Here is a 25,863-nt window from a genome sequence, read left to right on the forward strand (position 1 = left end):
ATAATCTCAGAGAGAACTGCGACAGGTGATTATTCTCTGAGATAATATAATATATAATTACAGTTAACTGTAGTGACACCTGTCATTGGCTCACACTCACTTTTTATGTTGTCAAAACAAAGTCGTTTATTCCAAAATGGTATATTTTCTGGATTCATCCTGCAGAGTTATGTGTCTGTTATGTTTACAGCAGTGTGCCGCGACTCGCGATGGTGTTAGTGAAAGTTGTCCACTGCAGTGAGGCATGGGCTGGATTGGGAGTGACTCCTCTGTTCCAGGACAGAGAGTCACAGGGTCTTTTCCAGTGTGAGTCGGACTTATGCAGGTCACTGAAAAACGCTCCATCTGTGCCCTGATTTTTGACCGACCTGACTGAGAGTGAACATATCTGGAACACAATTTATGGGAATTTAAAAGGGTGCCAATATTTATACAATTATTTATTTAATTATTTATTTATTTAATTATTTATTTGCTTATTTATATATTGTCAAGGACAGCAGAGTCAATTTGAGCAAAAGATATTTTTTCATTCTATGTGTTTTTTGTTTTTGTTTTCCTTTTGATGAACCACCTTTGCTCTGCTGGTCCCGGCTGGCAGATGAATGTGAGACGCTGTAAACGGATGTTTGAATGCACGACAACAAGAAACCATCTACGTTTGTAAAATAGACTTGGTTTCAGAATATTTCATCCGGCTTTGAGCAGTTTAAAATGAATGTTGTTATGAAGTCATGGTTTCACAGTTTTTTCCCCTCATTCCAGTTAAATGATCTTCCAGCGATTCAAGAACATTGCACTGTACACATCAGGAGATTGGTCTGGTCATAGCATTCAGTTACAGGTGCACCTTTTATGTCAAAAAAAATACTGTAGAATTTCGCAATCAAGCATTTGAAATTTGCTACCTGGATTGGGTTTCTTTTTCGAATTTGAAATCATTTCCTACAACTCAAAACTGCCGCTTTCAATTCCGCTTAGTCTTACAGCCGGAATTGAAATTGATAAACAATTCCAAATGAGGAGAGAAATGTAGACGTACTAAGAAAACTGCTCAAAGCAAGATTAATAACTGCTTTTGCCATTTTGGCTTAAAAAAAAAGCAGTACTTTTTTTTTAAAAGGTTACGGTGACATCGCGCCGTAATCTAGGCGTCCACCCAAATATTTGATTGTGTGACCTTTTATTTAGACTCCAAGTCTCTTCATTTACAAAAGCAGATGACTCTTTTTTTCCAAATCTATAAAAGGCCATTTGTTTTGTTTGTCCAGATCCTGTTATATACCATTGCCCTTGCACCTGTATTCTTCCTTTTGCTCTGCTCCGCTCATTCAACTGCTGGAACAATTCCCTCCGCTGACCTCCGATCAGTTTGAACCCTCCTCTGTGGGCACTGGCGTTACTTGAGCGGGGCAGACAGCCTGGCACTAACCCGCTGAAGACATGCCCACAGGAGCGCGTCGCGTAGCACCCTCCCTCACCACTCTAGACTGGCACTGTCCGCCGCTGTCTGTTGTGTTTAGATGAAGAATACTTGGGGGACAAAGACTGTGCTTGGGGTGTTCCACTGTATGTAACATACCAGGGTGTAGTACTGATGACTACTATGTGCTAAAATGAAATTCACTTGGAGAAAACACGTCTGGCTCACTTTTTGTGTCCCTGTCTCATTGCTTTCATTGATGAAAATGAAATAAACTTCACTAACTGAAAATATAGCCAGGTGGGTTTTGAGGTCAAGAACGGCCAGGAAATGTGAGGCCTAGAGGAGGACCAAAGACAAAGGCAGCAGAGGAGGAAGAGGAGAGGGTCAGAGGGAGCAGAGGAGGAAGAGGAGAGGGTCAGAGGGAGCAGAGGAGGAAGAGGAGAGGGTCAGAGGGAGAAGAGGATGAAGAGGAGAGGGTCAGAGGATGAAGAGGAGAGGGTCAGAGGGAGCAGAGGATGAAGAGGAGAGGGTCAGAGGGAGCAGAGGAGGAAGAGGAGAGGGTCAGAGGGAGCAGAGGATGAAGAGGAGAGGGTCAGAGGGAGCAGAGGATGAAGAGGAGAGGGTCAGAGGGAGCAGAGGATGAAGAGGAGAGGGTCAGAGAGAGCAAAGGATGAAGAGGAGAGGGTCAGAGGGATCAGAGGATGAAGAGGAGAGGGTCAGAGGGAGCAGAGGATGAAGAGGAGAGGGTCAGACGGAGCAGATAATGCATTGGTTTCAGTTTTATATAGCGCTTTTCAAAGACTCTTTACATTGCACTATTCGTTCACTCCATACTCGGTGGTGGAAAGCTACTATTGTAGCCACAGCTGCCCTGGGGTAGACTGACAGAAGTGAGGCAACCAGTCTGCGCCATCGGCCCCTCCGACCACCACCAACCACTCACGCACTACATACGCGAGGCTTCCTGGTGTTACCAAACGGTCTCCCATCCAAGTACCGACCAGGCCCTTCCCTGCTGAGCTTCCAAGGTCTGACGGGATTGGGCAGAGCAAAGGCGGTATGACCTCATCAGCAGAGGAGGAAGAGGAGAGGGTCAGAGGAAGAAGAGGACAGGGAGTAGAGGAGGAAGAGGGGAGGGTCAGAAGGTCTTTGCTCAGCTCCTCACTTCTCCTCTTTCCTCCTCACTGCTCCCTTCTCCTTTTTACTGCCTCTCTCTCCTCCTCTCTGCCCCTCTCTCCTCCTCTCTCCTCCTCTTTCCTCTTCTCTCCTCCTCTCTGCTCCTCTCCTCCTCCTCCTCTTTCCTCCTCTCTGCTCCACTCTCCTCCTCTCTGCTCCTCTCTCCTCCACTCTCCTCCTCACTGCTCTTCTCTGCTCCTCTCTGCTCCTCTCTCCTCCTCACTGCTCCTCTCTCCTCCTCTCTGCTCCTCACTGCTCCTCTCTGCTCCTCTCTCCTCCTCACTGCTCCTCTCTGCTCCTCTCTCCTCCTCACTGCTCCTCTCCTCCTCTGCTCCTCTCTCCTCCTCTCTGCTCCTCTCTCCTCCTCTCTCCTCTCTGCTCCTCTCCTCCTCTCTGCTCCTCTCCTCCTCTCTCCTCCTCTGCTCCTCTCTCCTCCTCACTGCTCCTCTGCTCCTCTGCTCCTCTCTCCTCCTCTCTGCTCCTCTGCTCCTCTCTCCTCTCTGCTCCTCTCCTCCTCTCTCCTCCTCTCTGCTCCTCTCTCCTCCTCTCTCCTCTCTGCTCCTCTCTCCTCCTCTCTGCTCCTCTCTCCTCCTCTCTCCTCTCTGCTCCTCTCCTCCTCTCTCCTCTCTCCTCCTCTCTCCTCCTCTGCTCCTCTCTCCTCCTCTCTGCTCCTCTCTCCTCCTCTGCTCCTCTCTCCTCCTCTCTCCTCCTCTCTGCTCCTCTCTCCTCTGCTCCTCTCTCCTCCTCTCTCCTCCTCTCTCCTCTCTCTCCTCCTCTCTCCTCTCTCCTCCTCACTGCTCCTCTCCTCCTCTGCTCCTCTGCTCCTCTCTCCTCCTCTCTCCTCTCTGCTCCTCTCCTCCTCTCTCCTCTCTCCTCCTCTGCTCCTCTCTCCTCCTCTGCTCCTCTCTCCTCCTCTCTGCTCCTCTCTGCTCCTCTCTCCTCTGCTCCTCTCTCCTCCTCTCTGCTCCTCTGCTCCTCTCTCCTCCTCTGCTCCTCTCTCCTCCTCTCTCCTCTCTCCTCCTCTGCTCCTCCTCTCTCCTCCTCTCTCCTCCTCTCTCCTCCTCTGCTCCTCTCTCCTCCTCTCTCCTCCTCTCTCCTCCTCTCACCTCCTCTCTGCTCCTCTCTCCTCCTCTGCTCCTCTCTCCTCCTCTGCTCCTCCTCTCTCCTCCTCTCTGCTCCTCTCTCCTCCTCTCTCCTCCTCTCTGCTCCTCTCTCCTCCTCTCTCCTCCTCTCTGCTCCTCTCTCCTCCTCTGCTCCTCCTCTCTCCTCCTCTCTGCTCCTCTCTCCTCCTCTCTCCTCCTCTCTGCTCCTCTCTCCTCCTCTCTCCTCCTCTCTGCTCCTCTGCTCCTCTCTCCTCCTCTGCTCCTCCTCTCTCCTCCTCTCTCCTCCTCTCTCCTCCTCTGCTCCTCTCTCCTCCTCTCTCCTCCTCTCTGCTCCTCTCTGCTCCTCTCTCCTCTGCTCCTCTCTCCTCCTCACTGCTCCTCTCTCCTCCTCTCTGCTCCTCACTGCTCCTCTCTCCTCCTCTCTCCTTCTCTCTGCTCCTCTCTCCTCCTCTCTCCTCCTCTCTCCTCTCTCCTCCTCTCCTCCTCTCTCCTCCTCTGCTCCTCTCTCCTCCTCTCTCCTCCTCTCTGCTCCTCTCTCCTCCTCACTGCTCCTCTCTCCTCCTCTGCTCCTCTCTCCTCCTCTCTGCTCCTCTCTCCTCCTCTCTCCTCCTCTCTGCTCCTCTCTCCTCCTCTCTGCTCCTCTCTCCTCCTCACTGCTCCTCTCCTCCTCTCTGCTCCTCTCCTCCTCTCTCCTCCTCTGCTCCTCTCTCCTCCTCTCTCCTCCTCTCTGCTCCTCTCTCCTCCTCTCTGCTCCTCTCTCCTCTCTGCTCCTCTCCTCCTCTGCTCCTCTCTCCTCCTCTGCTCCTCTCTCCTCCTCTCTCCTCCTCTCTGCTCCTCTCTGCTCCTCTCTCCTCTGCTCCTCTCTCCTCCTCTCTGCTCCTCTCTGCTCCTCTCTCCTCTGCTCCTCCTCTCTCCTCCTCTCACCTCCTCTCTGCTCCTCTCTCCTCCTCTGCTCCTCTCTCCTCCTCTGCTCCTCCTCTCTCCTCCTCTCTGCTCCTCTCTCCTCCTCTCTCCTCCTCTCTGCTCCTCTCTGCTCCTCTCTCCTCCTCTCACCTCCTCTGCTCCTCCTCTCTCCTCCTCTCTCCTCCTCTGCTCCTCCTCTCTCCTCCTCTCTCCTCCACTCTCCTCCTCTTTCCTCCTCTCTGCTCCTCTCTCCTCCTCTCTCCTCCTCTCTGCTCCTCTCTGCTCCTCTCTCCTCCTCTCTGCTCCTCTCTCCTCCTCTCCTCCTCTCTGCTCCTCTCTCCTCCTCTCTCCTCCTCTTTCCTCCTCTCTGCTCCTCTCCTCCTCTCTCCTCCTCTCTGCTCCTCTCTGCTCCTCTCTCCTCTCCTCCTCTCTCCTCCTCTCTCCTCCTCTGCTCCTCCTCTCTCCTCCTCTCTGCTCCTCTCTCCTCCTCTCTCCTCCTCTCTGCTCCTCTCTCCTCCTCTCTCCTCCTCTCTCCTCCTCTCTCCTCCTCTCTGCTCCTCTCTCCTCTGCTCCTCTCTCCTCCTCTCACCTCCTCTGCTCCTCCTCTCTCCTCCTCTCTCCTCCTCTCTGCTCCTCTCTCCTCCTCTTTCCTCCTCTTTCCTCCTCTCTGCTCCTCTCTCCTCCTCTCTCCTCCACTCTCCTCCTCTCTGCTCCTCTCTCCTCCTCTTTCCTCCTCTTTCCTCCTCTCTGCTCCTCTCTCCTCCTCTTTCCTCCTCTCTGCTCCTCTCTCCTCTCCTCCTCTCTCCTCCTCTCTGCTCCTCTCTCCTCCTCTTTCCTCCTCTCTGCTCCTCTCTGCTCCTCTCTCCTCTCCTCCTCTCTCCTCCTCTCTGCTCCTCTCTCCTCCTCTCTCCTCCTCTCTCCTCCTCTTTCCTCCTCTCTGCTCCTCTCTCCTCTCCTCCTCTCTCCTCCTCTCTGCTCCTCTCTCCTCCTCTTTCCTCCTCTCTGCTCCTCTCTCCTCCTCTTTCCTCTCTCCTCTCTCCTCTGCTCCTCTCTCCTCTGCTCCTCTCTCCTCCTCTCTCCTCCTCTCTCCTCCTCTCTGCTCCTCTCTCCTCCTCTCTCCTCCTCTCTGCTCCTCTCTCCTCTGCTCCTCTCTCCTCTGCTCCTCTCTCCTCTGCTCCTCTCTCCTCTGCTCCTCTCTCCTCCTCTCTCCTCCTCTCTCCTCTGCTCCTCTCTCCTCCTCTCTCCTCCTCTGCTCCTCTCTCCTCCTCTGCTCCTCTCTCCTCCTCTCTGCTCCTCTCTGCTCCTCTCTCCTCTGCTCCTCTCTCCTCCTCTCTGCTCCTCTGCTCCTCTCTCCTCCTCTGCTCCTCTCTCCTCCTCTCTGCTCCTCTCTGCTCCTCTCTCCTCTGCTCCTCTCTCCTCCTCACTGCTCCTCTCTCCTCCTCTCTGCTCCTCACTGCTCCTCTCTGCTCCTCTCTCCTCCTCTCTCCTTCTCTCTGCTCCTCTCTCCTCCTCTCTCCTCTCTGCTCCTCTCCTCCTCTCTCCTCTCTCCTCCTCTGCTCCTCTCTCCTCCTCTGCTCCTCTCTCCTCCTCTCTCCTCCTCTCTGCTCCTCTCTGCTCCTCTCTCCTCTGCTCCTCTCTCCTCCTCTCTGCTCCTCTGCTCCTCTCTCCTCCTCTCTGCTCCTCTCTGCTCCTCTCTCCTCTGCTCCTCTCTCCTCCTCACTGCTCCTCTCTCCTCCTCTCTGCTCCTCACTGCTCCTCTCTGCTCCTCTCTCCTCCTCTCTGCTCCTCTCTGCTCCTCTCTCCTCTGCTCCTCTCTCCTCCTCACTGCTCCTCTCTCCTCCTCTCTGCTCCTCACTGCTCCTCTCTGCTCCTCTCTCCTCCTCTCTCCTCCTCTCTGCTCCTCTCTCCTCCTCACTGCTCCTCTCTCCTCCTCTCTCCTTCTCTCTGCTCCTCTCTCCTCCTCTCTCCTCCTCTCTCCTCTCTGCTCCTCTCTCCTCCTCTCTCCTCCTCTCTGCTCCTCTCTCCTCCTCTGCTCCTCTCTCCTCCTCTCTGCTCCTCTCTCCTCCTCTCTCCTCCTCTCTCCTCTCTGCTCCTCTCCTCCTCTCTCCTCCTCTGCTCCTCTCTCCTCCTCTCTGCTCCTCTCTCCTCCTCTCTGCTCCTCTCTCCTCTCTGCTCCTCTCCTCCTCTCTCCTCTCTGCTCCTCTCTCCTCCTCTCTGCTCCTCTCTCCTCCTCTCTCCTCCTCTCTCCTCCTCTGCTCCTCTCTCCTCCTCTCTCCTCTCTGCTCCTCTCTCCTCCTCTGCTCCTCTCTCCTCCTCTGCTCCTCTCTCCTCCTCTCTCCTCCTCTCTGCTCCTCTCTGCTCCTCTCTCCTCTGCTCCTCTCTCCTCCTCTCACCTCCTCTGCTCCTCCTCTCTCCTCCTCTCACCTCCTCTCTGCTCCTCTCTCCTCCTCTGCTCCTCTCTCCTCCTCTGCTCCTCCTCTCTCCTCCTCTCTGCTCCTCTCTCCTCCTCTCTCCTCCTCTCTGCTCCTCTCTCCTCCTCTCTCCTCCTCTCTGCTCCTCTCTCCTCCTCTGCTCCTCCTCTCTCCTCCTCTCTGCTCCTCTCTCCTCCTCTCTCCTCCTCTCTGCTCCTCTCTCCTCCTCTCTCCTCCTCTCTGCTCCTCTGCTCCTCTCTCCTCCTCTGCTCCTCCTCTCTCCTCCTCTCTCCTCCTCTCTCCTCCTCTGCTCCTCTCTCCTCCTCTCTCCTCCTCTCTGCTCCTCTCTGCTCCTCTCTCCTCTGCTCCTCTCTCCTCCTCACTGCTCCTCTCTCCTCCTCTCTGCTCCTCACTGCTCCTCTCTCCTCCTCTCTCCTTCTCTCTGCTCCTCTCTCCTCCTCTCTCCTCCTCTCTCCTCTCTCCTCCTCTCCTCCTCTCTCCTCCTCTGCTCCTCTCTCCTCCTCTCTCCTCCTCTCTGCTCCTCTCTCCTCCTCACTGCTCCTCTCTCCTCCTCTGCTCCTCTCTCCTCCTCTCTGCTCCTCTCTCCTCCTCTCTCCTCCTCTCTGCTCCTCTCTCCTCCTCTCTGCTCCTCTCTCCTCCTCACTGCTCCTCTCCTCCTCTCTGCTCCTCTCCTCCTCTCTCCTCCTCTGCTCCTCTCTCCTCCTCTCTCCTCCTCTCTGCTCCTCTCTCCTCCTCTCTGCTCCTCTCTCCTCTCTGCTCCTCTCCTCCTCTGCTCCTCTCTCCTCCTCTGCTCCTCTCTCCTCCTCTCTCCTCCTCTCTGCTCCTCTCTGCTCCTCTCTCCTCTGCTCCTCTCTCCTCCTCTCTGCTCCTCTCTGCTCCTCTCTCCTCTGCTCCTCCTCTCTCCTCCTCTCACCTCCTCTCTGCTCCTCTCTCCTCCTCTGCTCCTCTCTCCTCCTCTGCTCCTCCTCTCTCCTCCTCTCTGCTCCTCTCTCCTCCTCTCTCCTCCTCTCTGCTCCTCTCTGCTCCTCTCTCCTCCTCTCACCTCCTCTGCTCCTCCTCTCTCCTCCTCTCTCCTCCTCTGCTCCTCCTCTCTCCTCCTCTCTCCTCCACTCTCCTCCTCTTTCCTCCTCTCTGCTCCTCTCTCCTCCTCTCTCCTCCTCTCTGCTCCTCTCTGCTCCTCTCTCCTCCTCTCTGCTCCTCTCTCCTCCTCTCCTCCTCTCTGCTCCTCTCTCCTCCTCTCTCCTCCTCTTTCCTCCTCTCTGCTCCTCTCCTCCTCTCTCCTCCTCTCTGCTCCTCTCTGCTCCTCTCTCCTCTCCTCCTCTCTCCTCCTCTCTCCTCCTCTGCTCCTCCTCTCTCCTCCTCTCTGCTCCTCTCTCCTCCTCTCTCCTCCTCTCTGCTCCTCTCTCCTCCTCTCTCCTCCTCTCTCCTCCTCTCTCCTCCTCTCTGCTCCTCTCTCCTCTGCTCCTCTCTCCTCCTCTCACCTCCTCTGCTCCTCCTCTCTCCTCCTCTCTCCTCCTCTCTGCTCCTCTCTCCTCCTCTTTCCTCCTCTTTCCTCCTCTCTGCTCCTCTCTCCTCCTCTCTCCTCCACTCTCCTCCTCTCTGCTCCTCTCTCCTCCTCTTTCCTCCTCTTTCCTCCTCTCTGCTCCTCTCTCCTCCTCTTTCCTCCTCTCTGCTCCTCTCTCCTCTCCTCCTCTCTCCTCCTCTCTGCTCCTCTCTCCTCCTCTTTCCTCCTCTCTGCTCCTCTCTGCTCCTCTCTCCTCTCCTCCTCTCTCCTCCTCTCTGCTCCTCTCTCCTCCTCTCTCCTCCTCTCTCCTCCTCTTTCCTCCTCTCTGCTCCTCTCTCCTCTCCTCCTCTCTCCTCCTCTCTGCTCCTCTCTCCTCCTCTTTCCTCCTCTCTGCTCCTCTCTCCTCCTCTTTCCTCTCTCCTCTCTCCTCTGCTCCTCTCTCCTCTGCTCCTCTCTCCTCCTCTCTCCTCCTCTCTCCTCCTCTCTGCTCCTCTCTCCTCCTCTCTCCTCCTCTCTGCTCCTCTCTCCTCTGCTCCTCTCTCCTCTGCTCCTCTCTCCTCTGCTCCTCTCTCCTCTGCTCCTCTCTCCTCCTCTCTCCTCCTCTCTCCTCTGCTCCTCTCTCCTCCTCTCTCCTCCTCTCTCCTCTGCTCCTCTCTCCTCCTCTCTCCTCCTCTCTGCTCCTCTCTCCTCCTCTCTCCTCCTCTCTCCTCTGCTCCTCTCTCCTCCTCTCTCCTCCTCTCTGCTCCTCTCTCCTCTCCTCCTCTCTCCTCCTCTCTCCTCCTCTCTCCTCCTCTCTCCTCCTCTCTGCTCCTCTCTCCTCTGCTCCTCTTTCCTCCTCTTTCCTCCTCTCTCCTCCTCTCTCCTCCTCTCTCCTCTCCTCCTCTCTCCTCTCCTCTCTCCTCCTCTCTCCTCCTCTTTCCTCCTCTCTCCTCCTCTCTCCTCCTCTCCTCCTCTCTCCTCCTCTCTCCTCCTCTCTCCTCTGCTCCTCTCTCCTCTGCTCCTCTCTCCTCTGCTCCTCTCTCCTCTGCTCCTCTCTCCTCTGCTCCTACACGGCCCCGAGTCACGGGCGCACGGAGAGGTTACCCAAACACAGGGACAGCCCCAGGGTTTTCCAGCGCTTTTCCGCGTAATTAGCATGATGTCAGCGTGTCCGGGCGCGCTAATGGCCTCCAACAACACGAGCCGCACATTGTTCCACTGAACAGAGCTGCCGAAGCCGCGGACACGCCGCCACAGCCACACGAGCCGCTCCGAGACTCTCTGCAGGTGAGTGACGCTCTCTAACGCAGGACTGTGCCACGGGCGAGGGCGTGCGCGTGCGAGGCAGCTGAAAACAATGCTATGGGAGAAGGTCATATTTTTCTGCACATGTCCTGCTTCTGTCACCTCAGACTGCATGCTCTAGCGTTCTTTTATTACCAAACGTACAGGCGTTATTTAGAGACGGTATGACTTTTACTGTGATCCGTAGGAAAAGGTTCCATAGGAGACTTCTTGGGCCTATTCCAAGCAAGAACTATTTCATATTTGACCTTACTGTCTCTGAAGCTCGACTTTTTCTTCAAAAACAAAATGTATTCAAAATATAAGGCTAAAAAAGTTGGTCCGCCACTGTAGGCATTGCAGTCCCCGCAGTGGGCGCTAGAGGGAGTTCTTAATAAACCTATATAGCCAGTCTCACCAAAGAAACTGTTTCAGAATCAGTCTCTACGAGACTATAAGGGCATGCGTAAGAAGACTATACAACAGAACAACAGCGTGAGCATATTCACAGATGTGCAGGTGCATTCAGTGTTAGCAGCAGATATGACTGTGGACATACCACATAGTGGTTTCAACTGCAAGTCAACTTTTTGTGTCCGAAACCAAAGATCACATCTGTTCAGATTTCAATTCTGAAAATATACATTTTCAGACATTTAATAAAATCAGTAGACACAATTTTTTAATAGGTTACAAAAAGTTCCTCATGCACCTGCTCTTTGTACAAAATCCATTTAAACATCTGATCGCACAGATATAATACATTTAGGTCTACTCTAGCACTGCTTTAGACTGACATTACTGGAACATAGCCACATGTTGAAGAAATTATTATGTGAGAATTATGAGAATTATTTTGAGTCCAAATAGTCACTTCTATATTTGTGTGCATTATTCATTCATATCGTACTTGGTAATGGTAAACTACATATAAAGCCACAGCTGTCTTGGGGCACTCACATTCTTCCAACCAAGAACCAACCAGGCCCCACCTGAGGTCTGAGGTTGCTTTGGGTGTCCCGACGCAATGAAGAATTTTTATTTCTATCTTTTTTCAAAATAAGCATTTTGCAGGAATTTGCATGCATTTGATTCAGATCTTCCCCAATATTCAACCAAAGCTACGTCTTTGGCTCCAGGACTACTGGTCTCCATGCTTATGTATACATTCCATCTAGAAAACCAATAAACGGGGTCACATAGGCACTAAAATCAGCATAAAAAGTTGCATAATGCACCTTTAATCAGTCGGTGAATATGAGCTTGTCTCTGAACTTATTGTCATGATGTGATCGTAACTCTCTCCCAGCATGCACCTCTCCCCCCTCGGCCTTCTGCTGGTCGCCGGAGCAGCAGTCGGATGTGTTGCCGTGACGACCATGCTGCATGGTTTCCGCGGCTGCGCTGTGAGGGAGTTCACCTTCGTGGCCCAAAAACCCGGCTGTAAGAGTCTGCGCATCAGCACCGAGGCCTGCTGGGGGCGCTGCCACACCTGGGAGGTACAGGCTCTCTTTTCTTACAGCTTATGTAACTGTGATCTCAACACACAGCCGGGTGCACAAAAGTGAGTACCCCTCAGAGAAAATATTCCAAACGAGGCTCAGAACTATCCCAAACACACCTCCAAGACTCGATCTGAACCCGTCCATAAACAGAGGATGTCCTGAGGTCTCGATAGAAGGCCAAAATATTCATCCAGTTTAAAGACGTGAAAGTCAAATGTAAACTTTATGAGACAATTTCAAACTTTTTTTTGGCAAATTACAGGGACATCTTTGACATCTTTTCTGGCCTGGAGAAAGATGCACATGCTCCCATTATTTACACTGATGTCTGTGAATGTCCTTTGGGTGCAGGGTCTGTAACAAACAGGACATGTGTACGGAAGTGTTTAGAGGGTTGATTTCATGCTGTTGGGAAGTCATATATAAATACGAAGTCTCACACATTTCCCATAAACCTATGAGTTCAGTGAAGTTCTCTTAAAGATATGTCTCTTTCTTCTGCACATGTCAGAGAGAAAAGTGGATGCTGAAACAGTGCCTGTTGAGTGTGAAAGGGTTTGATCCTAACGTGTCCTGTCTCTCGTGTGTCCGGCAGAAGCCTGTGGTGGAGCCCCCGTACATCCAGCGGCACCATCGCGTCTGCACCTACAGCCGCAGTCGGCCCATGACCGCTCGTCTGCCCGGCTGTCTGCCCAACGTCTCCCCGCTCTACCACTACCCCCTGGCCCTGCACTGCCACTGCGCCGTGTGCTCCACGCTGGACACCGAGTGCGAGACCTACTGACCCCCACCTCAGCAGCTTACACCTGTAATACCAGCGACTGAACACTTACACCTGTAATACCAGCGACTGAACACTTACACCTGTAATACCAGTGACTGAACACTTACACCTGTAATACCAGCGACTGAACACTTACACCTGTAATACCAGCGACTGAACACTTACACCTGTAATACCAGTGACTGTTATTACACTTACACCTGTAATACCAGTGACTGAACACTTACACCTGTAATACCAGCGACTGAACACTTACACCTGTAATACCAGCGACTGAACACTTACACCTGTAATACCAGTGACTGTTATTACACTTACACCTGTAATACCAGTGACTGAACACTTACACCTGTAATACCAGTGACTGAACACTTACACCTGTAATACCAGCGACTGAACACTTACACCTGTAATACCAGCGACTGAACACTTACACCTGTAATACCAGTGACTGTTATTACACTTACACCTGTAATACCAGTGACTGTTATTACACTTACACCTGTAATACCAGTGACTGTTATTACACTTACACCTGTAATACCAGTGACTGTTATTACACTTACACCTGTAATACCAGTGACTGTTATTACACTTACACCTGTAATACCAGTGACTGAACACTTACACCTGTAATACCAGTGACTGAACACTTACAACTGTAATACCAGCGACTGAACACTTACACCTGTAATACCAGTGACTGTTATTACACCTGTAATACCAGTGACTGAACACTTACACCTGTAATACCAGTGACTGTTATTACACTTACACCTGTAATACCAGTGACTGAACACTTACAACTGTAATACCAGCGACTGAACACTTACACCGGTAATACCAGTGACTGTTATTACACTTACACCTGTAATACCAGTGACTGTTATTACACTTACACCTGTAATACCAGTGACTGTTATTACACTTACACCTGTAATACCAGCGACTGAACACTCACACCTGTAATACCAGTGACTGTTATTACACTTACACCGGTAATACCAGTGACTGTTATTACACTTACACCTGTAATACCAGTGACTGAACACTTACACCTGTAATACCAGTGACTGTTATTACACTTACACCTGTAATACCAGTGACTGAACACTTACACCTGTAATACCAGTGACTGTTATTACACTTACACCTGTAATACCAGTGACTGTTATTACACTTACACCTGTAATACCAGTGACTGAACACTTACACCTGTAATACCAGTGACTGTTATTACACTTACACCTGTAATACCAGTGACTGAACACTTACACCTGTAATACCAGTGACTGTTATTACACTTACACCGGTAATACCAGTGACTGTTATTACACTTACACCTGTAATACCAGTGACTGAACACTTACACCTGTAATACCAGTGACTGAAAACTTACACCTGTAATACCAGTGACTGTTATTACACTTACACCTGTAATACCAGTGACTGTTATTACACTTACACCTGTAATACCAGTGACTGAACACTTACACCTGTAATACCAGTGACTGTTATTACACTTACACCGGTAATACCAGTGACTGTTATTACACTTACACCTGTAATACCAGTGACTGAACACTTACACCTGTAATACCAGTGACTGTTATTACACTTACACCTGTAATACCAGTGACTGAACACTTACACCTGTAATACCAGTGACTGTTATTACACTTACACCTGTAATACCAGTGACTGTTATTACACTTACACCTGTAATACCAGTGACTGAACACTTACACCTGTAATACCAGCGACTGAACACTTACACCTGTAATACCAGTGACTGTTATTACACTTACACCTGTAATTACTTCTGACAGAGAAACAAAAACCACAAGGTAAAGTTTAGAGATCCAAGACACTTTTGGCTGATATTTCCAAACAGCTCATATTTCTGTCGAGTACACAAATATATCACTAAACATTTCAGCATAAAATTCATAATAATTTCACTGTCAAATGAAAATGTTGATACATGAAAATGAGTTTGTCTTATTTGATAAATGATGTTTAACAAATGTTTGTATTGTGTGATGAAAATGGCCCTGTCCACTGTGCTGAACAAATATAATGTATTTGAATATTTTTAATGAAACAACAATCAGGGAATGATTGTATTCGACACATTGAAATATCAAAGTCTTTCTAAAAATAGGTTCTGGTAAATACATCGGCCAAATGAACCCCGGTTACAGAATCCTCCAGTTACAGATATTTAGTGCTGTTACCCTTGGACCCCCCAGGCCTAAACATTCTGCCGTTAAACACTCTGTACAGTCCCTGTGTAAGGAAGAACCATGTGAGGACCCGTCTGTGTGAGAAGAAATCACATTCACTGATATGATCATACTAAACCATTATTACACCATTCGAACACATTGAGGAAAGTCATGATTTGGACAAGAAAAGAACAAGAACAATTGTGTCAACATGACACTTACACGTGATCATGTGATCGATTGTGTTTTTTTGCAGTATGGATATTTTGTCGCCTCATGTTGGCGTATGAATGTGTCAGAGAAATAAACAGCAACGCTTCAGCAACTGTCGTCTGAGTCAATTGTGTTGTTTTCATTTTGAGGCAGGAACATAGCCATCACGTCGTCATCATCATCATCATCATCATCATCATCACGTCATCATCATCATCATCATCATCATCGTCATCAGTGCTCCCAAAGCAAACACAGTTTTCATTTCATCTTATACAATATTTTGTCATAATTTTAGTCAAAGTATTTTTTTGGCTGGCTTGAAATATAAAAGTTGTTCATGAGACTAAAAACTATGACTAAACTAAAATGTCCAGAATATTTCCATGGACTAAAATAAGACTAAATCAAAATGAAAGACTTCCAGTGACAGTTCGAAATCCTCCGCTAAAGGAACAGCTTCATGTGGAGAACAGACATGAAGCTGAGGACCTGGACTAATATGAGTATAACAAACACTACGTGCAAAGTTCACTATATTCAACTTAGTTGACTAGAACTAGACTAAAACTGAAGATAAAAAAAGTTAAAAAATAAATCTTGACTCAATCGCTACAAGTTTAGGTTACGACAGAAGGTCGACACACCTGAACACAGGCTCTGTCGGCGTGTGTGAGTTTGAACTTATGACATGCACGTTACGTCACATCCAGGGAGAACTCCTGCTGTCAATTCAGGGTAAGGTGGAGATTAGAGCATATTATTTCAGCATACTGTAAGAAATTAACTTGATCTTGATCTTGAACGTTACTTATTCACTGTATTTGCCAGTCAGTCCATGTTAAATATAATCAGAACAAATAGAATATTAAACTTCTTTAAATGTAACTCATCAAGCAAATGTAGAAATGTGGAAAGCTTTGGCGAGCGACTGTTTGGAGATGTCTGATGTACCTGCCATCAGTGACATAATGTGAGTGTCATCTGCAGAGTGTGGTTAGTGGGAGCAGGCCTCAGGTCTGACCAAGGTCTCAGAACCTGGTTTACATGACACTACTCTAAGTGGCGACGCGTTAGTACAAGTATCACACACTGACGTACGGTTGCAGAAAGCTTTTTATTAAACATGTCATAAAACAGTGCAATTCACTTTGAAACATTTCTCAAGAAAATATCTATTTACAAAAGGCCACTTTGGTCAAATACATAAATATAAATATCATTACATTCTTTAGTCCTCCTGTCTCACTAGTGGTTACTGCAGACGCTGTAATGGCCGACACAGACACATCTATTATGGACCATGTATTTGGTGATCATTCAAACACATCTTGATCCCTATCTTCCTTTGTGTTATTAGAAAACCCTACATTCAGCAAATTCCATTGGCTTGGCTTGTGCATGTGGCAAAATCACACCTGTCCCTTTAAGATCTTCCTCCCCCTGTCCCTTTAAGACCCCTCTGACCCATTTGTGTGGGAGAACTGCAGTGCAGCCCCATAGTGTCATGGGAAACTCTTAGGCCTGATCAGATATGACTCCAAACAGACCTTTGGTAACACTTTAAGGATACATGAATTCATCATGACTTCATCACCTATTACCCTGTTATCGGCCGGGCGACGGTTAGCAATTATACATATCCAAATCTCAAATTGTATTGACAGGAGAGCTTACAGCCTATGTGCCAGTGTGATGCATCATTTGAAAGCCAAGACCTTCTAGTTTCTAAAAATATGTGTGAGATCTGAGTGAAACAGAACTTACATGACAGTTTCCGTTCCTAACCCCAACACTCGCCCCGGATCAGGGGGACAGCGAGTAACAGGTAAACAGTTCATAAGTTTTCATGAATACTCATGAGTTAACAAAGCTAATTCAGTTCAAGCTCAGTGAACTCTGGAGGTTCTTGGCTTTCAAACGAGGAATGGTGGTCACATGAGTTACTTAAAGCACTACCTTATTTATTTCTAGAAATTGTCAAAAACTCAAACATTAGTTTTGACTTCCTCTTGTATATTGTCAAGGTTTGTGGGAAACATGATGAGCTCATTTTTGCTCTGTTTATTCAAAGCTCGGTCCCGTCTGTTTCTTCTGCACAAAGAATTTATCATGATCATGATTAATTGATCATTATTTGATGAGAATATCAATCAATTCATGATGTATTCATTCCATTACGCAGTAATTCATGTACCCTTATTGTAATACAAACGAGCGGAAAATAAGAAAGGATTTCAACGAAAAAACATACACTGACATGTGTCATTGGACAGGAGTTATTAAGATCGAAGGGCAACCATTCTGAATACTCAATCTAGGTTTGTAATATTCTGTATGAAGCCACCACAACACAAGGTACTGTATGTTTCTGATCAGGGAATGACATTGTAACATGGTAAGAAGCTGAATTTGGACATACTGTTTTGTTCAAACTATGTCCTGGAAATGGCTGACAGTGCACAAATGAATCAAAATACATTCTTTACAAATCTGAGAACAACCTCGCAGGCCAGATCCAGTATTGTGGAGAGCCAAGTGTGGCCCACGGGCCGCACTCTGAACCCAACCGGCTGCTGCTGGGCAGAGGAAACTCCAGGTCCAGTTTTTCTCACATTCAGTCCTTTCACAACTCTGGTGCCATGGTGGCAATGGGGTGATGACTCCCGGTTTAGGGCCGTGGAGGTGACGTTGGGCTGATGCCTCCTGGTTTAGGGCCGTGGAGGTGACGTTGGGCTGATGACTCGTGGTTTAGGGCCGTGGAGGTGACGTTGGGCTGATGACTCCTGGTTTAGGGCCGTGGAGGTGACGTTGGGCTGATGACTCGTGGTTTAGGGCCGTGGAGGTGACGTTGGGCTGATGACTCGTGGTTTAGGGCCGTGGAGGTGACGTTGGGGTGATGACTCCTGGTTTAGGGCCGTGGAGGTGACGTTGGACTGATGACTCGTGGTTTAGGGCCGTGGAGGTGACGTTGGGCTGATGACTCCTGGTTTATGGCCGTGGAGGTGACGTTGGGCTGATGACTCCTGGTTTATGGCCGTGGAGGTGACGTTGGGCTGATGACTCCTGGTTTAGGGCCGTGGAGGTGACGTTGGGCTGATGCCTCCTGGTTTAGGGCCGTGGAGGTGACGTTGGGCTGATGACTCGTGGTTTAGGGCCGTGGAGGTGACGTTGGGCTGATGCCTCCTGGTTTAGGGCCGTGGAGGTGACGTTGGGCTGATGCCTCCTGGTTTAGGGCCGTGGAGGTGACGTTGGGCTGATGACTCGTGGTTTAGGGCCGTGGAGGTGACGTTGGGCTGATGACTCCTGGTTTAGGGCCGTGGAGGTGACGTTGGGCTGATGACTCGTGGTTTAGGGCCGTGGAGGTGACGTTGGGCTGATGACTCGTGGTTTAGGGCCGTGGAGGTGACGTTGGGGTGATGACTCCTGGTTTAGGGCCGTGGAGGTGACGTTGGACTGATGACTCGTGGTTTAGGGCCGTGGAGGTGACGTTGGGCTGATGACTCGTGGTTTAGGGCCGTGGAGGTGACGTTGGGCTGATGCCTCCTGGTTTAGGGCCGTGGAGGTGACGTTGGGCTGATGACTCGTGGTTTAGGGCCGTGGAGGTGACGTTGGGCTGATGCCTCCTGGTTTAGGGCCGTGGAGGTGACGTTGGGCTGATGACTCCTGGTTTAGGGCCGTGGAGGTGACGTTGGGCTGATGACTCCTGGTTTAGGGCCGTGGAGGTGACGTTGGGCTGATGACTCCTGGTTTATGGCCGTAGAGGTGACGTTGGGCTGATGACTCCTGGTTTAGGGCCGTGGAGGTGACGTTGGGCTGATGACTCGTGGTTTAGGGCCGTGGAGGTGACGTTGGGCTGATGACTCCTGGTTTAGGGCCGTGGAGGTGACGTTGGGCTGATGACTCCCGGTTTAGGGCCGTGGAGGTGACGTTGGGCTGATGACTCCCGGTTTAGGGCCGTGGAGGTGACGTTGGGCTGATGACTCCTGGTTTAGGGCCGTGGAGGTGACGTTGGGCTGATGACTCCTGGTTTAGGGCCGTGGAGGTGACGTTGGGCTGATGACTCGTGGTTTAGGGCCGTGGAGGTGACGTCGGGCTGATGACTCCTGGTTTAGGGCCGTGGAGGTGACGTTGGGCTGATGACTCGTGGTTTAGGGCCGTGGAGGTGACGTTGGGCTGATGACTCGTGGTTTAGGGCCGTGGAGGTGACGTTGGGCTGATGACTCGTGGTTTAGGGCCGTGGAGGTGACGTTGGGCTGATGACTCGTGGTTTAGGGCCGTGGAGGTGACGTTGGGCTGATGACTCCTGGTTTAGGGCCGTGGAGGTGACGTTGGGCTGATGACTCGTGGTTTAGGGCCGTGGAGGTGACGTTGGGCTGATGACTCGTGGTTTAGGGCCGTGGAGGTGACGTTGGGCTGATGACTCCTGGTTTAGGGCCGTGGAGGTGACGTTGGGCTGATGACTCCTGGTTTAGGGCCGTGGAGGTGACGTTGGGCTGATGACTCCTGGTTTAGGGCCATGGAGGTGACGTTGGGCTGATGACTCGTGGTTTAGGGCCGTGGAGGTGACGTTGGGCTGATGACTCGTGGTTTAGGGCCGTGGAGGTGACATTGGGCTGATGACTCGTGGTTTAGGGCCGTGGAGGTGACGTTGGGCTGATGACTCGTGGTTTAGGGCCGTGGAGGTGACGTTGGGCTGATGACTCGTGGTTTAGGGCCGTGGAGGTGACGTTGGGCTGATGACTCCTGGTTTAGGGCCGTGGAGGTGACGTTGGGCTGATGACTCCTGGTTTAGGGCCATGGAGGTGACGTTGGGCTGATGACTCCTGGTTTAGGGCCGTGGAGGTGACGTTGGGCTGATGACTCCTGGTTTAGGGCCGTGGAGGTGACGTTGGGCTGATGACTCCTGGTTTAGGGCCGTGGAGGTGACGTTGGGCTGATGACTCGTGGTTTAGGGCCGTGGAGGTGACGTTGGGCTGATGACTCCTGGTTTAGGGCCGTGGAGGTGACGTTGGGCTGATGACTCCTGGTTTAGGGCCATGGAGGTGACGTTGGGCTGATGACTCCTGGTTTAGGGCCGTGGAGGTGACGTTGGGCTGATGACTCCTGGTTTAGGGCCGTGGAGGTGACGTTGGGCTGATGACTCCTGGTTTAGGGCCGTGGAGGTGACGTTGGGCTGATGACTCCTGGTTTAGGGCCGTGGAGGTGACGTTGGGCTGATGACTCCCGGTTTAGGGCCGTGGAGGTGACGTTGGGCTGATGACTCGTGGTTTAGGGCCGTGGAGGTGACGTTGGGCTGATGACTCGTGGTTTAGGGCCGTGGAGGTGACGTTGGGCTGATGACTCCTGGTTTAGGGCCGTGGAGGTGACGTTGGGCTGATGACTCGTGGTTTAGGGCCGTGGAGGTGACGTTGGGCTGATGACTCGTGGTTTAGGGCCGTGGAGGTGACGTTGGGCTGATGACTCGTGGTTTAGGGCCGTGGAGGTGACGTTGGGCTGATGACTCCTGGTTTAGGGCCGTGGAGGTGACGTTGGGCTGATGACTCCTGGTTTAGGGCCGTGGAGGTGACGTTGGGCTGATGACTCCTGGTTTAGGGCCGTGGAGGTGACGTTGGGCTGATGACTCGTGGTTTAGGGCCGTGGAGGTGACGTTGGGCTGATGACTCCTGGTTTAGGGCCGTGGAGGTGACGTTGGGCTGATGACTCGTGGTTTAGGGCCGTGGAGGTGACGTTGGGCTGATGACTCCTGGTTTAGGGCCGTGGAGGTGACGTTGGGCTGATGACTCGTGGTTTAGGGCCGTGGAGGTGACGTTGGGCTGATGACTCCTGGTTTAGGGCCGTGGAGGTGACGTTGGGCTGATGACTCCTGGTTTAGGGCCGTGGAGGTGACGTTGGGCTGATGACTCCCGGTTTAGGGCCCTCAGGGCTGCCAGTTTGTGGAGCCTGCGGTGGTGTCAGTAGCGGGACTTGCGGCACATGTCACAGCGACACGCTCGAGCCGTCAGGATCTCGATCTCATCGTGGTGCCGGCCGCGTGGACAGTCCAGTCGAACCTTCACCTGCACATGGAGAGAGCAAACATCGGAGCAATTAGCAGCTTTCAGCTTTAGTTATTATCCCAAAGACTCCTGAAGAAACCTGTCAGGAGTATTTCTCTAAAGTTCACAGTCAAGAGAAAACCCAGCTGGAGTCAGAACACCTGTAGGAAACTCACCCTAACACATGGAGAACCTTCCTACTGTGAGGCAGGAATTCAACTCCAGAGCCACTGTAACTCCAGGTTCAGAGTGTGTGGAGTCATCACTGGTGAGTCACAACAGGAGGATTTGGAACACACATATGGGTTTTACTGCTTTGTGACTTCATCAGAAAGCAGAAAAAACCCTTGGGCTAAACCCTGCGTAGAAATGAACATAAAGGTACTCTCTCCTAGTTCCATCACCCCAGCCACTGTCCACAATCAAGTCCTATTTCAAGCTAGTGCAGAGTCCAGTAGTTAAAGCGCAGGTAACTATCGAGGTTCTTAGCTTTCAAACGAGGAATGGTCTGTTCACATGTAGGCCTGTCTCATGTGCTACTTAAAGGAACCATGTCTGATTAATTTCTAGAAATTGAACAAAAATTTTCGTTTTTGTTTTCCTGTGGTATATTGTCAATTTTGTGAGAAAAACACTGTGCGTGTGTGTGATTATAAAGCATTTGTACACTGCGTTCCAAATTATTATGCAAATGACATTTTTCTAAGATTTTCTAAATTGTCAACTCAAATGAAAGTCAGCATAATTTTCAAGTCTTTACCTGGTAGAGGATCATTTAAATGTGGTGGAAAAAATTTCCTAGTGATAACAGTATTTTTTTCAAAAATAAATATAGTAAAAACCTCAAAATCCACTGTTCCAAATTATTATGCAACTCATCGTTTCAATACATTTTAAAGCTTGTAATTAACTGAAAATGGTCATTTGTTGTATTTGTAGCATTAGGAGGTCATATTTACTGAAATCAAAAGCTATTTCAATCAAAAAAATATTAACCGGGCGGTCAAGTTATATTTACCATAGGAACCCTTGTGTGAGAGCAGCTTCAGAATTCTTAAATCCATTAAACTTGTGAGTTTTTGGACAGTTTCTGCTTGGATTTCTTTGCAGGATGTTAGAATAACCTCCCAGAGCTGCTGTTTGGATGAAAACTGCCTCCCACCCTCATAGAGTTTTTTTTTGTTGAGGCTCCAAAGGTTCTCAATAGGGCTGAGGTCAGGGGAGGAGGGGGTCCACATCACGAGTTTCTCTCCTATTATGCCCATAGCAGCCAGTGATGCAAAGGTTTTCTTTACAGTATGACATGGTGCGTTGTCATGCATGAAGAGGATTTTGTTCGGGAAAACACGACTCTTCTTTTTGTAGCATAGAAGACAGTGGTCAGTCAGAAACTCCACATATTTTTCAAAGGTCATTTTCACACCTTCAGGGAGCCTAAAGGGGCCGACCAGCTCTCTCCCCATGATTCTGGCCCAAAACATGACTCCGCCCCCTCCTTACTGATGTCACAGCCTTGTTGGGACATTGTGGCCGTTCACCAACCATCCACTACTCCATTGATTTGACCATCCAGGGCTACACGGCCTCATCAGTGAACAAGACTGTATGAAAATGAGTCTCATGTATTTCTGAGCCACTGCAGCCGTTTCTGTTCATCAGCTTCAATGAACCGTTTAGGGGAGGCCGGATAGAAGGTTTATGCACAACTGCAGCCTCTGGAGGGTCCTACACCTTGATGTTTGGGAGACTCCAGAGGCACCAGCAGCTTCAAATACCTGTATGCTGCTTTGTGGCATCTGTTTTAATAATCTGATGTGTTTGTCTGGCAGAAACCGTCCATATTGTGCCTTTATCTGCACAAACCGGAGTGTGTCTGAATCAGCCACAAATCTCTTATCAGTACGATGATTACGCTTCATCTTCCATGAAATATTGAAGGTTTTCATACCTAGACCAAGGCATTCAACTATTTCACGCTTTTCATCAGCAGAGAGACCCTTTTTCTTTCCCAAATTGCTTGAAAATGATGATCTGCATAATAAAGTGGAACACCCTTTTTCAGTAGTTTTTCCCTTAACTGGGCTTAACCTGAAAACTAATCATCCCAGGTCTCTGAGATTAATGTCAGTGATTCATAGAGCCCCAAGACACGACACCATCCATGAGTTTCATTATTATTATTATTTTTTTTACCTTTTTGACACAAAAATCCAATTTGCATAATAATTTGGAACGCAGTGTATTAGGGAATAGGGTTGCACCAATACTGGTATCAGGTATTGGCTCGATACCACATGCTCGTACTTGTACTCATTAATGTGCCCCGATACAGAAACCGATACCATTTGACGTGCAGTCAAATGGTATCGCAACAAACTGGAGAATTCTTAAATGTGGCAATACAATATTCCACATAGAGCTGACTTTATCTCAGACTACACTCCCTAAATGAATGGAGTGGTTACACAGATGGGGAAGAGGATGTCTGCGGTGTACCTTGGCCTCTTTGCTGATGGTGCAGCAGCGCGATGCCGACGTGATGTTGTGGGTGAAGTTGGAGGCCACCAGGACGGAGTACCTGGACGGGAAGGCGCTGGACTCGCAGTAGCCCACACAGGCGTACACCAGGTGGGTGCCTCGACACGTGCCGCGCCGGTCACTGCGGATGGTCACGTTAAACGCTGCGGGAGAGAAACATGCCTTCAGCTGGAGCGCCCGGCTGCCTCACAGTGTGCTTCTCTGGTACTCACGGTAAAGGTGGCAGCCCGGGGCGAGGCCTTCATGACTCCAGGTCAGAGGAGAGAGCAGCAGGGACATGAGCGGCAGCAAAAGCAGATACGCACAGCTCCAGCCCCGAGACATCTGAGCCCTCCTGCACAGACACACTCAGTCCTTCAGTCAAAGTAGACCATGGTCAGTTGTTACTCCTATACAAGAAAAACTAAGAGCCTAACTCATTTTGAAGTGTTGTGAATCATGACTTTACTTATCCTTACATATCCTTAAGTGCATAGGACATAGGAAAATATTTTCAATAACAGATGCATGGATAGCAGTTTGACTTACTATTTTCCCACTGATACAACATGGTTGGCACGGCAACAGTTTAAAATTGTTTGCCTCTATTTATGTCACTTCCTGTCAGTGTCCAATCAGGAAGAGAAACATAAACATCATAAACATCACGAAAAATTGTCAAACTAAAGAAAGCTGGGAATTCTTTAAATATAACTGTGTTAACTATGTTTTAGCAAAACATGTGTCTTATGTGTCATATGCACTTCAAGCCTCTTAGTGCAATCCTGTTCATTTCACTGGTTTAAGTATTGACCTAAATCATCTACATCGATAGATATATCGATATATAAAATATTATAGATATATCGATATATAAAATATTATATATAAGAAACATGGTGAGTATCAAAAGTTGAAAACTGACAGCTATGAATCTATCCATTTTTCCCCGTATCCTCCGGGGCTGGGTCGTGGAGGCAACAGCAGAGATGCCCAGACTTCAGCTGTTCTGGGGGGGACCCACCAGTTCAAAGACATAGTCCCTCCAGTGTGACCTGGGTCTTCCGCGAGGCCTCCTCCCAATAGGACATGCCTGGAACACCTCCCTCCCCGAGGGAGATGACCAGGAGGCATCCCAAACAGATGCCCAAGCCACCTCAGCTGACTCCTCTCGACATGAAGGAGCAGCAGCTCTACTCTGAGCTACTCCTTGGAGACTGAGCACCGTACCTCTGAGGGTGTGCCCAGTCACCCTTTGAAGGAAACTCAATTCGACGGCCTGTATCCGCGATGTTGACAAGAGAGATCATATTTTGTCTATTTATTCCTTATTATGAGTTTAAACAAAGTTTAACCAAACTGTAAACATGAGTCTATGATTTTGAAATGTGCATATTAAAGCTCCTATATATGGGACAAAACATGCAGCCAACTTTATATATTCTATTATACGTGATTCTTATGTGGCAGCTCTTGACTGTCAACGGGTGGTGTATGATCAACAGGGTCTGTCTGGTCAGCACTGTCCGGTAAAGCCAGGCTGTGATCTCCAAAGGGCTGGATGAGGCAGTACAGTAGGTGATAAAGTGGGTAAAGGGCCCAGAGCGCTGCTTGGACACGGTGCGGTGCTTTCCCTGTGCCTCTGCCTGTCATTCAGATGTGTAGCAGCTCCCGTGGACACAGACAAAGCTCTCACTATAAGCACTCAGCTTCAGCGCTCACCTCCGTCTGACGGCCCTGTCTCGGCACGTGTGTCAACAATACGCTCAGCTTTTCCCTGGGAACGTGGGGATCCCGACCCTTGGCCCCGGGACGGCAGCTCTTTCCAGCTGCTGCGGCAGAGGTGAGAGGGGCTGATGGCAGGGCTCTGGGGACTTCATTACCGTGGGTACGGAGCGTGCACATGTGAACACGCTCAGAACCATTAACCCCGGGACGCGATGGACAGAGGAAATGCCCCGCTTTTTCCTCGCCTCCAGGTTTGGGGAGTCCTGGAGGAAACTCGGGGGCAATATCTTTAGCTCTGGGGAAAAGCACCACCTCAGCCGCCCATTACTGCACTGTAAAGTGTAAAAAAGTCTGTACTTTTTGTGTCTCCAAATCAAAAGTCACTGGTTAAATTGGAGCTAGAGTTTGACACGTGGTTTGTCTCTTGTCATATTTCCCCCAAAGCACTTGATCACTTTGCAACATGACCCCAGTGATCACCATACTACACTACTCTACAATACCATGGAATTAAATACAAGGGATGAGGGAGCAGAGACGGCTTACCTGATCTGGTGAAGAGACCAGTGAGGAGCAGTCCAGTGAGAGGTGGTCCTGTGAAGAACAATCCAATGAGGAGGTGAGGGATGATGGCTGAGGAGCAGACTGATGAGGAGTGAGGGTTGACAGTAGAAGAGCAGTCTGATGAGGAGTGAGGGTTGACAGTAGAAGAGCAGTCTGATGAGGAGTGAGGGTTGACAGTAGAAGAGCAGTCTGATGAGGAGTGAGGGTTGACAGTAGAAGAGCAGTCTGATGAGGAGTGAGGGTTGACAGTAGAAGAGCAGACTGATGAGGAGTGAGGGTTGACAGTAGAAGAGCAGTCTGATGAGGAGTGACAGGTGAGCTGGAGTCTCGCAGCAGCACTTATACCTGGGACACACCCACAGCTCTGCAGACACTCTCTCTCTCACTCACTCACGTGCTGGTGCTGGGGACTCCCACATGAAGCTCTTGTGCAGGTCCTCCTCACACTGAGGATTAGCCCCCTCCACTCTCCCTGTTCA

The 25,863-nt window shown here is 50.1% G+C and overlaps 2 protein-coding genes across 2 annotated transcripts; one reads left to right on the forward strand and one right to left on the reverse strand.

Moving 5' to 3' along the window:
- Nucleotides 1-9,582: 9,582 nt before the first annotated feature.
- On the forward strand, nt 9,583-12,108 carry gphb5 (glycoprotein hormone subunit beta 5). The gene is made up of 3 exons (XM_079579843.1): nt 9,583-9,810; nt 11,117-11,306; nt 11,908-12,108. Exons 2-3 carry the CDS (start codon nt 11,118-11,120, stop codon nt 12,094-12,096), a joined length of 378 nt encoding a protein of 125 aa, XP_079435969.1. The 5' UTR covers nt 9,583-9,810; nt 11,117; the 3' UTR covers nt 12,097-12,108.
- An 8,383-nt stretch (nt 12,109-20,491) lies between these two features.
- Nucleotides 20,492-25,470, reverse strand: gpha2 (glycoprotein hormone subunit alpha 2; the record flags this gene model as incomplete). The annotated part of the gene is made up of 4 exons (XM_079579670.1): nt 25,367-25,470; nt 23,326-23,447; nt 23,072-23,256; nt 20,492-20,596 (listed from the first exon to the last, which is right to left on the reverse strand). The coding sequence occupies exons 2-4, from the start codon at nt 23,435-23,437 to the stop codon at nt 20,492-20,494; spliced, it is 402 nt and encodes a 133-aa protein (XP_079435796.1). The 5' UTR covers nt 23,438-23,447; nt 25,367-25,470.
- Nucleotides 25,471-25,863: the final 393 nt, after the last annotated feature.

Source organism: Gobius niger, assembly GCF_951799975.1.
Source record: "Gobius niger genome assembly, chromosome: 21".
NCBI lineage: Eukaryota > Metazoa > Chordata > Actinopteri > Gobiiformes > Gobiidae > Gobius > Gobius niger.

Coding starts and splice junctions, on each gene's coding strand:
- gphb5 (XM_079579843.1), top strand. CDS start 11,118: ATGCACCTCTCCCCCCTCGGCCTTCTGCTGGTCGCCGGAGCAGCAGTC. Junction 11,307..11,907: donor GGCGCTGCCACACCTGGGAG/GTACAGGCTCTC, acceptor TGTGTCCGGCAG/AAGCCTGTGGTGGAGCCCCC.